At 34.2% G+C, this 17549-nt stretch overlaps 2 protein-coding genes and 1 pseudogene across 13 annotated transcripts; 1 reads left to right on the top strand and 2 right to left on the bottom strand.

Moving 5' to 3' along the window:
- The first annotated feature begins 1160 nt into the window (after positions 1-1160).
- LOC129313448 (RNA pseudouridine synthase 2, chloroplastic-like) lies at positions 1161-9679 on the top strand. 10 transcript variants are annotated; one of them, XM_054956557.1, is made up of 6 exons: positions 1161-1585; positions 2228-2337; positions 2438-2698; positions 8735-8813; positions 9219-9422; positions 9513-9679. In XM_054956557.1, the coding sequence occupies exons 2-5, from the start codon at positions 2309-2311 to the stop codon at positions 9378-9380; spliced, it is 531 nt and encodes a 176-aa protein (XP_054812532.1). In that variant the 5' UTR covers positions 1161-1585; positions 2228-2308; the 3' UTR covers positions 9381-9422; positions 9513-9679. The 10 variants fall into 10 exon arrangements, with proteins under 10 accessions (XP_054812532.1, XP_054812535.1, XP_054812533.1 ...); XM_054956560.1 differs by having other exon boundaries at positions 2422-2698; XM_054956558.1 differs by having other exon boundaries at positions 1161-1589.
- A 1830-nt stretch (positions 9680-11509) lies between these two features.
- On the bottom strand, positions 11510-14201 carry LOC129313449 (uncharacterized). Of its 3 annotated transcripts, none has more exons than XM_054956567.1 (2): positions 13639-14201; positions 11510-11944 (listed from the first exon to the last, which is right to left on the bottom strand). In XM_054956567.1, the coding sequence occupies exon 1, from the start codon at positions 14119-14121 to the stop codon at positions 13663-13665; it is 459 nt and encodes a 152-aa protein (XP_054812542.1). In that variant the 5' UTR covers positions 14122-14201; the 3' UTR covers positions 11510-11944; positions 13639-13662. The 3 variants fall into 3 exon arrangements, with proteins under 3 accessions (XP_054812542.1, XP_054812544.1, XP_054812543.1); XM_054956569.1 differs by having other exon boundaries at positions 11510-11920; XM_054956568.1 differs by lacking the exon at positions 11510-11944 and adding an exon at positions 12023-12040.
- Positions 14202-15003: 802 nt separating this feature from the next.
- LOC129313213 (uncharacterized) lies at positions 15004-17428 on the bottom strand (annotated as a pseudogene).
- Between the last annotated feature and the right edge of the window lie 121 nt (positions 17429-17549).

Here is a 17549-nt window from a genome sequence, read left to right as displayed (position 1 = left end):
TCCACCGGAAGGGATCCATTCTCGTTAAAGTGAGACTGGATTTCAATTCATATTTTACAAAACAAATATATTTCAAGTCCGTTCTTTTCTTCACTACTAAGAGGATCTCCTAGCCCATTTCAGGAGATAATGTTGCTAGCAAACCTTCGAATTTGAAGGATCTTCAACCAAAAAAAAAGAAAAAAAAACTTTAAAGGATAAGATTTATATCATGTTATTGATCACCACAAGAAAAATCAATGATGTCTGGCACTAGATTATTAGTCTCATTCATCAGTACTTAATAATGAGATTAGCCATTGCAGGTGAAAGGGATGTGTTTGACTCACTGTTCAAATATACAAAGAAAAGTACACTTATTGATCCTTACAGTTTCATTCAATTTTAAATTAAATCCTTACAGTTTATTTTGTTTTAATCAAACTCATACAATTTTATTTATTATATATTTGAAGGTTAAAATTTATAATGGATTATTAAATTTTACACACAAAAAACTCTTAGAGTTTGCCAAAAAAAAAATAATCTAATACTTTTAGCCAAAATTGAAAAAAATTTGATTTAATCCACTATTTATGTTTTTATTATAATTTTTTATTAAAATTCTTCATGTATAAAAAATATTTAAAAGACAACCTAATTATATAAATTTTGAGTTATAAAAATTATGTAATTAATTTTAAAGTCATATAATCATTTAACACAAATATAAAAGTTTTTAATTTTGTTTTTTTAAAATAAAAAATGTAAGGATTTTAATTTTCAAAGATAAAAAAATTTAATTAGTTAAACTATAAAGACTTAATTAAAATAAAATAAATTATAAGGACTTAATTTAAAATTAAATAAAACTGTAAGGATTTAAAAATATGCTTTTTGATTTTATAAATATGAAGATCTTTTCGAAAATGAGTTTAAGTGAGACCATATTCAATAAAAACAAAAGAAAGCTTCATGGCCTCCATAGGAACACAAGCCATACTCAACTTGTTATCGGGTGGTGGGGAGCTAGGAAGGAAAGATTTTAAATTTTTAATGAAATGGATTTAAAGAATATTCATAAATGAGCTCACATGTCTGTCGTCAATAGGCGCTGGCTGATCCGAGGTATTTTTTTTTTTTTTAACTGAGATCCGAGGTACTTATGTCGTCGTTTTTATTCAACAGAGGATGGGGGCAATGAAGGAAAAGGATGATCCAAGTTTACTCCTGTACATATCGCGATGCTTTCACAGCAAAATCATTTCGCACCTCACCGCCTCTCTCCTCTGATTGGGGGTTGAAGTCAAAAGTTTCCTCGCAGTGTTGCAAGAACAGTTAGATGCTATTGTGCCTTCGACGGAGACGTAGATTCCCATGGAGAGCAAGAACCGGTCTTTGCGAAGAAGATGAGTGACGCCGGATTGCGGTTAGAGGAGACTGTCGACGTCGGTTGAGGAAAACTCAGGCTTTGGATCTCTTCTTGCATCAGTGGCATAAGTGGGGCTTGTGTACAGTCAAGTATTTGAACAGGCGTTCTTCATGCCAACAGTCGTGTTGTTGATAAGGCGAACCTCAATGTTAATGGAAACTCTGTTTGAAGTTTGTGCGTAGGAGCCTGAATATTTTATTATTTCTTTGTGTGTGTTTATGCTTAGTAATAACCAATCATCTTTTGACATGTTGCTAAAGCAGGTCGATGAGGGAAGTCTATGTGTGATTAAATGACTTCAATTGTGAAATTTATTGACTAAAATGATCACAATTAGCTAGTTCATGAATCTGAGATGTGTTGTGTCTTCAAAATCCATGAGAGTATATCTAATATTTGGATTTGCCTCATACATTGAATCTAACAGTTTCTTAGTGGAATTAATCTCCTTGTCGAAACTTTTCTGATGATGCTGGTGTTCATAGTCGCACTTAGAAACTTGGAAGAATTCATCATTACATGGCACATTACATTCAAACATGAAATCATCAGTATTGTTTAAGCATGCCCCTGTTTCAGTCTCTCATTGTTGATCAGTCATTTCATGAATTGAATCATTGAAGAAGAGTGCTTTGATGTCAATTGTCATGATAAACAAAATGAATCTTATCCCTAACAATTTTTTTTTTTTTTGCATAAAATAACATGGGGACTTTATTTCTTGGTACCTGTAAAAAATCTCTGGTATTTTTCTTAATTTCTACAAGGGCTTTCTAGATAAGGGATCTAGCTTATGTCCTATGATTGTTTGAGCAGGCTTCTTTCAATGTCAAGGGTGATGATAAGATCAATTGTTCGATTTCAAAGTTATAACAGTTGAGAGCTGAGCCAGAACATATGTTGTTGGATATTATTTATGAAGATGAGTATGTACTAGTAATTAATAAACCTACGCACATGCTGATTCCAAACCTATATCTTTTTAACATCTGTAAAGCATTATTTACAAGGTATTCTTTATGCCAGAAGAGGTCAAATTACTGACATGATCCATTCTTCAACTTGGGATGTGCATCCAGCAGCTGGAAACACATCTGCCACTCTTGTCAATGGCATTCTTTACCATTACAACAATCCCAATGTTGAAATTTCTGACAAGGAATCTTTTTCAGAGAAAGGTCTTGTAAAATGTTACAATCACATTCCAGCATGTATGGAGCATCAGTCCGCCTCGGGATTGTGCATAGGCCGGACAATGGCACTAGTGGATTGCTTGTTGTGGCAAAGGTATTGTTCCATCTTCTAGAAATTGATGTCAAGCTCCTGCCCTTGACAAAAAATTAGAGTCCTCCGCCTATGTTTATAGCCGGTCCCAAGCCCGGGTAAAGGAGGAGGGTTGTGTTAGGCCATCAACAGCCAATGTAAAAATTTGTTGAATCTATCATGAACATGGACAATAGACGTTATAATGTTAATGCTAGGTCGTTGCCCGTAAGTAACTCGCTGCATGGCTTGAGTACAGTGATAAGTGAGTTAGAGCCGCTGCATCGGCACCCGGATGTAGTGTTAAATGAGCAAGGGCTACCGCGTCATTCTGGACGCACGCGGCTAAAGAAGTTAGTCCATAAGAGCAAAATTAGATTTGGTACTTGGAATGTTGGGACATTAAATTGTAAATCTGTAGAGGTTGTAGGGGTTATGATTCAAAGGAAAATCAATATCCTTTGCTTGCAAGAAACAAAATGGCGTGGAGAAGAAGCTAAGGATATTCAAGGTTTCCAACTTTGGTATACAGGAAAAGTAAGTGCACGCAATAGAGTAGGCATCATTATAGATAAGGAGTGGAAGAAGAACGTTGTAGAAGTTAGCAGAATTGGAGACAGAATTATTTCTTTAAAAATGATAATTGGACATGAGACTGTTAATATTGTTAGCGCTTATGCGCCACAAGTCGGGACAGAAGCCAGTCTTAAGGAATTATTTTGGGAGGATCTGGAGGGGTTGATTCGACACATACCACAGAGTGAAAAGATTTTTATTGGAGGAGACTTTAATGGGCATGTCGGGAGGGAAGCTGGTCAGTATGCGAAGGTGCATGGTGGTTTTGGTTTTGGAGAGCTAAACAATGAAGGATAAACTCTTCTTGATTTCTCATTGGCGTATGATTTTAAGATTGCCAACACTTGTTTCAAGAAAAGAGATAAGCATCTCATCACTTACAAAAGTAGAGCCTCAAGGTCGCAGATTGATTTTCTTTTGGTTAGGAACACAGATAGAAAACTTTGTAAAAATTGTAAGGTGATGCTGTAACGACACAACATAGGGTCCTAGTCCTTGATGTGTGTATTATGAGTAAAATCCAAAAACGTCGACAAGTAGTAACACCAAGGATTAGGTGGTGGCAATTAAAAGGTGAGAAGCAAGATATTTTCAAGCGAAATCTTTTGGATAAAGGAATTTGGGATTCTCAGGGAAGTGCTAACATCATATGGGAGGATATGGCTAAAAAGATACGGGAGGTTGCAAAAGTAGTTTTGGGAGAATCGAAAGGTTCTGGTCCGAGAGATAAGGAGTCTTGGTGGTGGAATAATAGTGTACAGGACAAAATCAAGTATAAGAAGAATTGTTTTAAAGCCATACATTTGTGTAACAATGAGGAAAATTGGGAGAGGTACCGTATGGCTAAGAAGGAAACTAAGAGAGCTGTGGGTGAAGCTCGTTCCAAAGCTTTTGAAGAATTTTATAAGAACCTTGAGACGAAGGAAGGAGAGCAAAATATTTATAAGATTGCCAAGAGTAGGGAAAGAAAATCAAGAGATCTAGAACAGGTAAGGTGTACTAAGGATGAAGAGGGAAGAATTTTAGTTACAGATGATGAAATTAAAAATAGATGGGAGACTTATTTTTCTAAACTTTTCAATGATGGAGAGGATTCATCTAGTAACTTGGAGGATTTAGTAACTGGTGAAGGAGAACAAAATTTGTCATTCTATCGAAAAATATGTGATAAGGAGGTAAAGGAAGCTCTTAAGAAAATGGCAAATGGTAGAGCTAACGGACCTGATTGTATATCTATCGAAGCGTGGAAATGTTTAGGTGAAGAAGGGGTGAGATGGTTAACTAAGTTATTTAATGTGATTTTACGGTCCAAGAAAATGCCTGATGAGTGGAGGAGAAGTACATTAATTCCTATTTATAAAAATAAAGGAGATATTCAGAATTGTACTAACTATAGAGGGATTAAACTCATGAGCCACACAATGAAATTGTGGGAGAAAGTAATTGAGCATAGGTTGAGATTGGAGACAAGTATTTCTGAGAATCAATTTGGTTTTATGCCAGGTAGATCAACTACAGAGGCGATTTATCTACTAAGGGGATTAATGGAAAAGTATCGTTGTAAAGATAAAGATCTACACATGGTTTTTATCGATTTGGAAAAAGCTTATGACCGTATACCAAGAGAAGTGCTTTGGAAAGCGTTGGAAAAAAAGGGAGTACGGATTGCTTATATTAAAGCCATACAAGATATGTATGAGGGGGTAAAAACTAGTATAAGAACGCCTAGTGGTCAAACAAAGGATTTTTCTATAAAGATTGGACTACATCAGGGATTATCTCTGAGTTCTTATTTGTTCAACTTGATTTTAAATGTTTTGACGAAACATATTCAAGAGGAAATCCCGAAATGTATGCTCTTCGCGGATGATATAGTTCTTATAGCAGAGACAAGAGAAGAGGTTAATTGCAAACTTGAGTTATGGAGGAGGACATTGGAGTCGAAAGGTTTTCGTCTGAGTAGAAGTAAGACGGAATATTTATATTGTAAATTTGGTAAAGGACTCTTCAAAAATAATTTGGAAGTGAAATTGGGAGATCAAATTATACCTCAAGTGGAAAAGTTTAGATATTTGGGAGCCATTATTCAAAATGATGGCGAAATCAGTGGAGATATTTTACATAGAATTCAAGCTGGGTGGTTTAATTGGAGAAAAGCTAAAGGAGTTATTTGTGACCGTAAGGTGCCTAATAAACTTAAAGGAAAGTTTTATCGTACTGCTATCAGACCGGCAATGTTATATAGTAGTGAATGCTGGGCTCTAACGGGACAGCAAGAGCATAAAGTTGGAGTAGCAGAGATGAGAATGTTACGATGGATGTGCGGACATACACATAAAGATAAAATTCGAAATGAGCACATACGCGAAAAAGTAAGGGTGGCACCTATTGAGGAAAAAATGGTAGAAAATCGGTTGAGATGGTTTGGGCATGTACAAAGAAGACCAAGGGAGGCACCAGTAAGAAGAGTGGAACATATAACTTTGAGTCCGATTAAGAGAGGTAAAGGAAGGCCTAAGAGAACACTCTTGGAAGTTGTTGAATGTGATCTCTTAATTAATAATATTTCTAAAAGCTTGATAAATGATAGAGCACAATGGCGTCTTGCAATCCATGTAGCCGACCCCACCTAGTGGGATAAAGGCTTGTTGTTGTTGTTGTTGTTGTTGTGGATTGCATAGTTCTGTACCCGTTTTTAATATGCTTTGATGGCAAGATGAACATTCCCATATCCATTTATCAAAGCAATTCAAGCTCCGCACTATCAAGAATGTGTATGTCAGTCTCACTGTTAGGGTTCCCTTTCCAAATGCTGGATGTGTTGAGGTTCTAGTTAGTCGTGACCCTAATAATCGGATTTGAATGACTCCCGTGGCTAGATTGGTTAACAATAAAAAAGCCTGATATGCTGCTACTGGGTATTCACCAAGAAATATGCTTTTGCTTCTAGTTAAATTTGACTATGGGGAAATGAAGTCCACATGTTTTAAGTAGCAACTAACACGTGGACACAAATCTTATGATGTGTGTGAAGATAATACGAGGTTTGATTTCTTTATCGAGGGTAATATCCCAATTGTCTCTAGTGGAAATAGGTTAACTCAGCAAATTAACACTTACCTTGATAATGTAACATCCTGATTTTTATATAATAAAGAAATTGTGGAATTTAGGTTTTGAGGAAAAAATAATAATAATAATAGGAATTTATATTATTTGAGGTTATTTAGAAATAATATTATGATTAGGTATTTAATTATGAATTTAAAAATTTAAATTTAAAACCACATAAGCAATATTTAGTTAAGATATAATACATAAATAATTTTTTTTATGTGTGTGTTAAAAAAAACAGAAGGTAGAAGGAACAAAAAAAAATGGGGGGTGGAAGGTTGTTGTTTCTAAGTCCCACATTGGTTAGATGAGGGAAGAGAAGAGGTGCCTTCATGTATAAAAAGGAGGGGGTGTGTGCATTAGGAAGCATGAGAGGCTAAGATACAATTTAAAGGAAATTGCAACTTTTGGCCCAAAGGTTTGAATAATTAAATTCAAACCTATAGTTTTTTTTAATATAATTTTGAGACTCACAATCTCATTTTTATATTATTTTTCTCTCTTCCTCTCACGTTGCTCGGCGTTTTCTCGCAAGGGGGGATTATTTTCTTTTTCTTCAGGTATGTTCTAACTTTCCTGTTTAGATTAGCATTTAAAAATTTATTTAATTACAAAATTAATTTTATAGTTATTTTCTAAATAATATTAAATTTCTAGTGATATGATTATTTTGTAGGATAGAGTAAATATTCTGATTAGAATTTTTCTATAGGATAGTTAATCTGATGATATGATGTATTAAAAATATAGGTTAAAACTCTTAGAGATATAATAAATATTATAGAATATTTTTTTGAGGTTGAAACTCATATTTAAGAATTTTTGAGTTAAAATCTAGATCTATATGGTCAAATTTATGTGGAATCTGAGATGTAGGGATGAACCCCTGATTATTAAATATTTATTTAAGTATGAATAGGTATTTTTGAGGTTATAGAAAGGTGATTTGAGGCTTCAGGATAATTCTAAAATTTTTAATTTATTTTTGGGCAAATTTTTAGAATATAGAAGGATGAAATTGTGATACTAGAAGTAATTTACGGCTTAAAAATAGTTTATTAGGGTACGAGAATTTTAGAAAAGAATTTGGGAAGTTAAATGAGGCATAAATCTTAAATTAGTGTTAATATAGATTATAGATCTAAGACTTTCTAACTCTTTAAATTAGAGTTATGTATTTTAATGTAAAATTAATACATAGTATTATGAAATAACTATGTAGATTGTGTTGACAAAGATAGTGGTGAAAGAGGAGTTGTGAAGGGGAACTTGTTATTCAAGACATAAGGTAACCATTATTAATGTGTTGTGATGGGTGTGTTTGTGAATGGTTATGTGTTGTTTTGTTGTTTGGAAAAAATTATGAATTATTGAAAATAAATACTGTATATAATTGTTTGAAATTATTGCCAAGTGGGTTTAAAAATTTATTTTTGTTTATCATGATGAGATATTATTGTTCCGATATATTCCTGTTTGGATATTTGAATGATGCATGACTTGTCAGGGTATTTTAATGTATGGTGTTAATGGGAATTTCTGTTCGGTTAATTATTACCACGTGGTAAGCCCTCATTGGACCCAATGAGTGGCGTGTCGCTTGGTCCAACTCACCTTTGGCTGGGTGATTTGGCGTCCGAGCATGGCGAAAGGAGGATATAAGGTGCAGTCATGCAAATTAAATACTTGTTCGGTTTGTTTGAAAATATTGTTCGGTTAAATGTTTTGTGTGCCCACTTAGCAATCGCATGATTAGTTACATTCGCATGAATCATTACATATTAATTTTTGGTTACTGAGACTTTTAAGTCTCATTTCCCGTGGTTAATATTTTTACAGGAGCGAGTCCGGCCGAGAAAGCACCAGAGGTGTAATTATGGTGTATGAGACACCATCTTTTACGTTGCCTCTTATTTTGGATTATACAATGTATCTTGTGCCAACTTAGGATATATCTTCTTTGTAGAGCATGTAAACTCTAATCCTTTTTATTAAATGCATTTATATGTTCAAGAGGATTATGTCTGCCCCTTTTAATTTATGACCTGATTTGAATAACATGCTATGAGGATCATGTCTGTCCCTCATAGTTCTAATTGCTTTTTGAGATATTTTAAGACTTGTGGTATATTGTCTTGGATGTATCATGGTAGAAATTTTTCTACCATGATAAGGGTATATAAGGGTTCAATGAAAAAAAAATGAGTTGTTGAATTAATAATTTGCGAAAAATCGATTTGTAAATTTGAGGGTGTTACAGATAAAATTGCATTTTTGTAATTAAGTGATTAAAATTGAATGGAACAGGCAAAAAGCTTAAATTGTGCATTCATGCTTTTCATTGAAATTTGGTTGCTTACATTGTATCAGGCACACAATAACTGAGATACTTGCTAAAGGTGGTTGTGCATTGCTTGAATGGAAGCTAGAAACTGGGCGTACTCATCAGGTATTTCATGGTATAGAGCTTGAAAACTAGATGTTATTGGTTTGTGGTATCATCTTGTCAGTAAGATTTTTGGATAATTTTGAGGGGCTTATAGAACAAAATAACAAAAGTACTGTCGGATTGAAGCTTTTGTAGGAAAATCTTGACCCCGCTACTTTCTTAAAGGCCTTTGCTTGACAGCGGAAGATCATCTGACTTATGAATTCAATTTTGTTGAAGTGGTATGATTGATGAAATTGATGTGTCTTCTGTCCATCTACATATGTTCTTATCTAAAATAATAAAGAACGCTGTTGAGTTTGAAGTCTATTGTGAATGTTGTTCGGCTGAGTTACAGCTCCCCACCCCAGCCGAAAGAGAGGGGAAGCCTTATAGTTGTAACCCATGCTCTCATGGTTATTTTAGATACATGCACACTCCAAGTATCTGGGCATTCCCCTGCTAGGTGACGAGGTGTATGGAGGGAGGGGGAGCACGGCCCCATCTCTACTTCAGCCCAGAACTCCAACGAACTTGAGTGGCAAAATTGTACAAATGGTGTCTTGGCAAAATTGTACAAAGTTATAACCCCTGTCTAGATAGACCTTGCCTCCATGCTTTTACTCTTGGGCGAGAGGATAAAGCCATCTTGCAAACTAATGGTCATCAATTCCTCATTCATTTTGCAACGAAAAATGACAGAAGAATGTTATTTTGCAGGTTGCTGCATCCCCATTAGGAGAGCAGCTACACTTTTCATGCCAACCTCCTGCAAACTTTGATGAGATTTTGAGCCAGCTTCGAACAATTGGCTATGAGAGGCTATCTTTCTTGCAACCTTGAATTTCATGACGAGCAATTTCAGTAATTAAGTTTCACTACTTTAATATTGTGTGTGTTTGATTTTTAATTTGTTAAAAGTTCATTTGCTGAAAGTTCATTTAGCAATAGTCAGTTTAATAAAAGTCAATTACTATAACGAAATTTATTTTTGAATATATTTTTTTAAAAGTCAGTTTAGTAAATTGAAAGTTGTTTGGATATAATAAAATATTTTTTTAAATGTATAATTATTGAAAAAGATATTGATTTATGATGATTTATAATTTTTGTTATATAAATGTAATATATTTAAAATGTTTAAAAAATATGATAAAAATTTTAAATATTGTAAAATTTAATATGTTAAATAATAAAAATAAAAAATATAAAGTTTGATACATTGAAAAAAAAATTATATAATAAATAGTTTAACATATATTAATATTGAAGATTAACATGATTAAATGATATATATGATAAATTTGTTTATTCAAAAAATATTTGACTAATTGGACAAACCTTTGTTGGTTAATAAAAATTCTAAATAACATAAAAATTGGCATATTAATTAATAACAATATAAAATATAAAATTTGATATATTGGATAAAAATTATATAAAAAGTTGAATATACATCAAAGCTAAAAAATTAACAAGATTAATTATTCAATTTATAATGTTAAAAATTTAATTTCTAATAATAATTCTTATTTAAAGGTAAAATATACTTGTAAGTTCTTGCAGTTTCATTCAATTTTAAATTAATTTTTTTATAGTTTCATCTATCATATATGTTGACTTTTTGAAGGTTAAAAGTAATAATGAATTATTAAATTTTACAAAATAAAAATACTCTTGAAGTTTGCAAAAAATTTAATTTAATATTTTTAGCCAAAATTAAAAAAATGATTTAATCCCCTATTTATATTTTTATTATATATTTTTTATAAAAATTTTACATGTATAAAAAATATTTAGAAGACAACTTAATTATATAAATTTTGATTTATAAAAGTTATGTAATTAATATTAAGTCATATAATCATTTAATTATAAAAGTTCTTGATTTTATTTTTTTCAATGGAAAAATGTAAGGATTGTAACTTTTAAGAATTAAAAAGTTTAATTGATCAAACTATAAGAACTCAAATAAAATAAAATAAACTGTAGGAACTTAATTTAAAATTAAGTAAAATTATAAAGATCTATAAATATATTTTCCCTTATTTAAATGACAATTATATTTTTAATAAATTAACAATATGTTTTAAATAAAAAGAATAACATATTAAAGGTATAACATGATTAAATAATATCTCACTTTTCAAATTATATCTTAAATTATTTTTGCAAATTTACATCCGACTCACTGTAGGTAATACTTTTCAAAAACACATTTTTTCAATCATTTAGTATCCAAATAATTTTTTACATCTCAAACATTAAAAAGTGCTTCATAAATGTGAAATATGATTTACCCAAACACACCCTAAGGTTGAAATTAAATGTGATTTGGGTAAATCACATTTCACGTTTCACGTTTCATAGCACTTTGTAATATTTTACATTTCAAAAACATTTTCTAACATTTGAAGAAACGTTTAATTTAAAGTTAAATTAAACTAAATTAAATTTAAATTTATTTAATTTAACGATCAAACTTCGGCCAAAAAAAATTCCTAGATCAAACACATTAGGAATTCAGTGGAAGTGGGTTTCGCCGACACACACCTTTTGCTGGAGTTTTTTGGGCCTTTACATCGGTTTTTTTTACGAAGTACTTTAAGAGGAAAAAATATTGTATGAAATTATTTTAATTTCTTCGTTGAAAAGTTATTCCTTGGACAAGAAATTATGTGAAATTCAGATTTCTGGAACGTAATTTAAGCTAAAAGAAAGTAGAATTTCATTAAATTTTATTAAATATGGTGATGGCTTACAAATTTGACGTATGAGACATATACACGCAATAGGTAAGGTTCCAATAGAGCGTTTTTAACTTGGTGAGGTTTTGCCTTTTGACACATGCCATCCGTTTGTTAATGAATAGCCAAATAACAAGTACATAGTGCTATTCAACACATTAAATAGCTTATAAACAGACGGTTTTACCAGCAAAGCAGAAACCCGAGGCTGACAAATCTTCAGAATCTGGATTCGGTTTACAAATATGGCCCCAAATTTACATATCCTATTATCTTTCTTTTACTCGCGTTTTTTTTCCCCCTTTTTTTGTTTTGTTTCCCGGTCAACACTCCTGCTTCATGTATAGGTTCTCGTTTGAACAGTCAGAATTGCCATGACTCCTTAAGGAATTGAATTTTGAGAAACTAGGCAGATGTCAGGAAAAAGGGAGAAGTCCGATGATCACGTGGATTTTATATGCAATCAACATATTCTCAACTCATTATGTAATCAACATCTTCCTATTAAATAGAGAGAACTCAAAACTGGTTCCTGATGCCTAAAATGGTTCTTCATATTACATCAACAAGGCAACTCAGAGATAAAGGAAGTGAAATATCTTCGCCAACATTGACCAATGTCAAGCAAGCAGTAACCATGTTAACAAGAACATTAAAGCAGAATCCACCACCAACAGAATCCGAATATAATATGATATAGCTCAATAAAGCAGAATTCAAGGTTTTTTCTGGTAACTAAAATCATGGAAAATATTCTATCCTTATAACACCTGAACATGCTTCTTAGCTATTCCTGTCTAGAAGTAAAATCATAGAAGACCCAAGTGGCAAGAATCCAATGAGTTGGGGAAAAACTGAAAAGCCAGTCAGGATAGAGAAGAGATTTGACACCAAGGGAATTTTTACCAATAACATCCATCATGTAAATGTGTGATCACCTTAGATGCTTAAATCAGAAGAACAAGCGCACGGACACAGACAAAGTAGAAACTAACCTTGAAAGAGATATTGAACGTCTCAAGTGTTACAGGTGAAAGTAGATAGCATTACAATCTCCTTAAAGGCCAATCATTAAGAATATAGTAAAACCCAAGGATACAAAAAAAAAAAAGATAACATCATGCAACAAAAAATTATGCTTAATTGGCAAAGAATAAAAATAAACACATTGTCACCCAAATCCCAAGTTTCAGACATGTACCAAAATAGCTTCTACCCCAGGATCTGAATTACCACAGTTAACGTGGACCGTGTTCAAATTACGTATTAGTCGTCTTCTGTTCTCCTTCGAGCATCGATAAGAATAAGATGAAGGGTTGAGTAAAAATAGACAAAGATTGGGAAATGACCTGACAATAATTTTTGTGACCCCAAAAGAATTGACTAGTCAAAGAGGCACTGTGGGGGCAAGAATAACCATCAAACAAGGGCATCTTGTGCGGGGAAAAGCATGGGGCACGACCAGAGCCGATTAAGCCAAGAGTCAAATGTGGAAAACCACAGGCTATGAAGAATTTGAGGATATGACCAATAAAAGAAAAAATATAATGACGACATAATTTAAACCCCAAACTTGCACTCAGCGAGCATTAGATTTCAGGAAATCGTAGTCTAATTTAAGGATTGAACTGATAAATTCAAGGTTTAGACTTGTAGTATTCTTAAGGAACTAGTCATTACTACATCCTTACCAACTTGGACACTGAGTGATGCAGGAGACCCTAACTGCATAAACATCGCCTAATATTCTTTGACCAAAGAATGCCCTCTAAACAAACCAGAAACCAGATATGTTGGGAAAATAGATAGAAGTAAGATATACAAAACCAGATGACATGACAGGCAAAGGACAAGAGATTGCATAGTGAGATAGCATTTCAGATCAGTGCCCCATTTTCCTTTGTTTCCTATTATGTTGTGTCTCAAATTTGAATAATATTTACAACTTCGTCGGTAATTACGTTTTCAGTACAAAAACATATTTCAGTGAAGACATAAAAAATCCAGATTTCTAAAGCACGCAAACAAGAAATAAACAAATTCATTGGCTTTAGAAGATTTATACAGCATAACATCTTTGTTCAGTCAGAGTGACATACTAGGGAAGGGAAGAAGATGATAGGTCAGCGTTGATATCCACCGCCACGGTCCTTCTGAATCTGATTGGCGAGCTTTTCAAGAGCAGAGTGGACAGCCTCACGGCCACCGATAAGTAATCGGGTGACGACTTCAGGGTCGGTCTCGAAGCGGGCCTCTTCAAACTCTTTTCGGGCGTTGTGTCGGAGAATATCACGCCAGAGGATGCCATTGGAGTCAGGCCACATAAAGAATCGGGTGGCGCGAAGAATATCGTGGTAAAGGCTGAGTGCTTCACGGCGAGTGCTGGTCAGTCGCCTCCGATTAATCAATTCTTCTTCTCCATCGTCAAGGGGCTTATCCTTCTTGACTAGATGCCTATCGAGAAGCTCCTCAATGGTGTCTGGGGCTTGGTGCAGGAGGCGCTTGCCATGTAAGCAGGCACAAGGAGTACAGAATTTGACAGCGATTGACATACGTCGCCATATTTCTAGCTTTCCGCTCATTTCCCAGTTCCCTATGACGAATTCTCTCTTCCGTCAGGCAGACTGACTCGTTAGGATTTAAGGGCGCGAGCAACTTCTTCTTATTTGGGTATATCATTAACAGGCGGGGTCGCTGTCTGGCGCCAACGTGCCATAACGTTGCGTCTTTGTCGGTCATTTGGGCTTAGGTTATGGGCCAGCCAATAATTTGGACATTTTAACAGCCGAATCGTAACGAAAATCAGACCATAAGCAGTTTTTTTGACAAATAATCGTGGTGGGAAAAAAAAAAACAGACATTGGTTTAAATTTTAATAGGTAAGAATGCAAAAAGTGGCTTCTATTCTCATTATGTCATTCTTGAGGTGAGCAATTTATTAACACAGCTTTTTGAGGTGTGGGGTATACCGTTACAATTATTGAATAGTCTTTCAATTTAATTCATCTAAATTTTTTAGATGACAAGTGTAGTATGGCAGCCCGCAGCCATATGTAATAGCAAATTTACATACTTGTTAGAACAACAATTTTTTAAAAATGTTACAAGTAATAATGACCCAAATTTTTAACAAACAAAATGGTTAGTAACAATTGAACGTGCATAAATTTATTTTATTCAAAGGGCAATCATCACACACAATGTATAATAACCACAGCAGCGATGAGAGACTAGGTGCTCATTGCTGCGGGGAGCAGAAGCTGGACCCATCAGTGATGATTATCAAGTCAAGAGACAATATAAACATGATTTTGCAGAGTTTCACAAATTATTGTATCATTTTATTTATATTTGTCTTACTGTATGATTGTAATCAATGAAACGTTCCCATACACCTCAATATATATTATTGTGACGCACGTAAATGAAACAAAATGCTGTGCTTTTCAGTGGCATGATCAAATTTAGGTGCGTTTGATGAGGTGAAGATCAGCATAGTACTGTGCTATCCAACTTCTGATTCTGTCAAACTCTTGCCTTCGTTGTTGGATCGGCCACTCGGGATCGCTTTGGTTTGCACGCCCCATTTTCAAGCAATTGACCCTGGAAATTATTACGCAAACTTAACTCGGTTTCGTTTCTTTTCTTTTTCTCGTTCTCTTTTATATTCGTATGTATTTATAGATGTAAAATACCATTGGCCGTGGTGATGGGGACGACACTGTCTGATATGTTTTGGAGGACCCTCAAGTACATTGAAAGATGATTTGCATACGTCGGTTTTAATAAAATAATTATGTTTCATTTATGAACATGATTAGATATCATTTTGATGGTTCTTACTTACCCGCCACTGCTAAAAGGATCTCTTAACCCATTTGAGAAAATAATGTTGCTCGCAAACCTTTGAAGGATCGGTTTCTTATCCTGTCGCGACAGTGATTACCCTTAGCTTTCTTAATTAATGACCACCAGATCGATCATCAGTTTCAAGTACATTTTAAACTGAAATTAGTTATTGCATGCAAAAGCAATGTGTTTTCTTGTTCACACACACACACACAAGCTAGGTACGTTTCTCCAAGAATTTGAAGGATGACACGAAAAGTCTTAATCAGTCATGCATATATATGAGAAACAAAATAAGAATGCTTACATGGCCACCATAGTAAGTAGTGACCCAATGAAGACGAGGCCAGACACCATATTCTTGCTTGCACCATTTCATAAAGCCCCTTAAGTCGAAAGGTTCGGGTTGGAACATTGTATCATTTCCACGCCCAATTGGCATCACCATCTCACAACGACTCTCTAGTTACAAACCAAATATCCTTTCATTTTAACATCAAACAAATTAAAGAACACATGTACGCCTATTATAATTAACAAGCATACACTCGAAGTTATACTATGTTATGACCAAGTTATACCTGCCATGCCCGACCGTCAGCTGTCTCGCTTACATTGGTAGGGCCGTTAAATTTGCATGAGCCATCATTACCTTTGTAAGCAACTACGCCTGCATATGTCTTACTGAGTATATCACTTGATGATGATGCATCTTCAATACCACGCCACAGATTAAACTAACTGGATATAATGGTGGATGATTATATTGAGCTGCGTAAGAATACATGTGCTCCAGGTACTACATCAAGAAAAGATCATTTGGCTGAAGCCTGAAAGAAATAAAAGGGTGTGACAGAAGTTAGTATATTTTTACTGGCAAGTGTTGAATCTCTGGCTAAGGATGGAAAGACCATTTGGCTCGGAAGCTAATCTGTCTATTTCAGACCAGGAGTTCAGAATAGTTTCATAGCACGTCTCACTAGCTTCCTGCATGTATAACTCATTTTCATCAGGTTATCCCTCATGATGCATTTTCAATTTGAAAAGAAAAATAAGACAGGCTATCTGATTCTCTAAATATGACTTCATCAGCTCATCATAATCAATTTAATACTCGAGTATTAATATCACGCTGACATGTTTTATGAGGACAAAAGAAGATCAAAGTCAAACTATGGTTTATCCACGCAACAATCCTTTGTGACAGCACAGTGGAAACCGTTTTGTGGGGTGATGATATTATCAAAATTGAGGATTGGAGCTGATGATGCTAGCGCTCCAAGAGCTAGGTGGGGATATTTTAGCCTAAACCATGAAGCAAGAACTGCAGAACACGCACACATTTTAACCTATATATATATATATATATTTCAGAATATATATAATTGAAACATATTTTAATTAATGAAGACTATTTGAGAGAAACTAACTTCCGCCATATGATCCTCCGAATACAATCAATGGGGACTTTTGGGCGTGTAAAGTTTTCTTAACATGTATGAGAATTGCGGTGTAATCAGCTATGGCTTGAGTTGAGTTGAAATATCCAATAGCGCTTGTGTTCTTCATCGCTTCCTCCCTCGATCCAAATGGAACCGATTCCCCATAGTATCGATGCTGGTAAGAGAAATAACGATTAGGATGATGAAACATGACAGTATAGTTGAAATCACGCACCAATCTTACCTCTATGACTACCACTAGAACGTTGAAGGTTGCAGTGTTATCAGTTGGAAGTCCAACGACCCCGAGGTTAAGATCTATGGGTTCTTCAGCACCAAAGTAAGCAAATATTGGAGCACTAGAATTGGCACCACCCCGGTACTCGAAAATGATCAAATATCTTTGTTGAAACTTTGTGTAGCTTTCAAGCCTATAGTTGAAGTGATCCAGTGTTTGGTTGTAATAGAATGTTTTGAAGTCCCCAATATCAGATGCAGCCATTAATGTTGTTTGGTTGTTTAAGGTTGTTCCTCCAATTGCGCTCAACCTAGGAATTTTGATGGACTGTGTTTCAGAGAGACAGGTTGTGTGTATCAGAAAAATGAAAGGGATCCATTGAAATGGCAAAGAAGAGTATTTCATCATGTATTAAAAGAAGCAAGATGGATTTCACTGCTTGAGGTTTCTTTTGTGCTTCGGGCATGCAAGGACTTCAGAA

The sequence above is a fragment of the Prosopis cineraria genome, unplaced genomic scaffold (genome assembly GCF_029017545.1).
Source record: "Prosopis cineraria cultivar Desert tree isolate PC_DT_omini unplaced genomic scaffold, ASM2901754v1 PC6, whole genome shotgun sequence".
Classification (NCBI taxonomy): domain Eukaryota; kingdom Viridiplantae; phylum Streptophyta; class Magnoliopsida; order Fabales; family Fabaceae; genus Prosopis; species Prosopis cineraria.
Note: the sequence above shows the minus strand (reverse complement) of the source record. Positions and strands in the feature narration are given on the sequence as shown.

Coding starts and splice junctions, on each gene's coding strand:
- LOC129313448 (XM_054956557.1), top strand. CDS start 2,309: ATGTTGTTGGATATTATTTATGAAGATGA. Junction 2,338..2,437: donor GATATTATTTATGAAGATGA/GTATGTACTAGT, acceptor TCTTTATGCCAG/AAGAGGTCAAATTACTGACA. Junction 2,699..8,734: donor GATTGCTTGTTGTGGCAAAG/GTATTGTTCCAT, acceptor ACATTGTATCAG/GCACACAATAACTGAGATAC.
- LOC129313449 (XM_054956567.1), bottom strand. CDS start 14,121: ATGAGCGGAAAGCTAGAAATATGGCGACGTATGTCAATCGCTGTCAAA.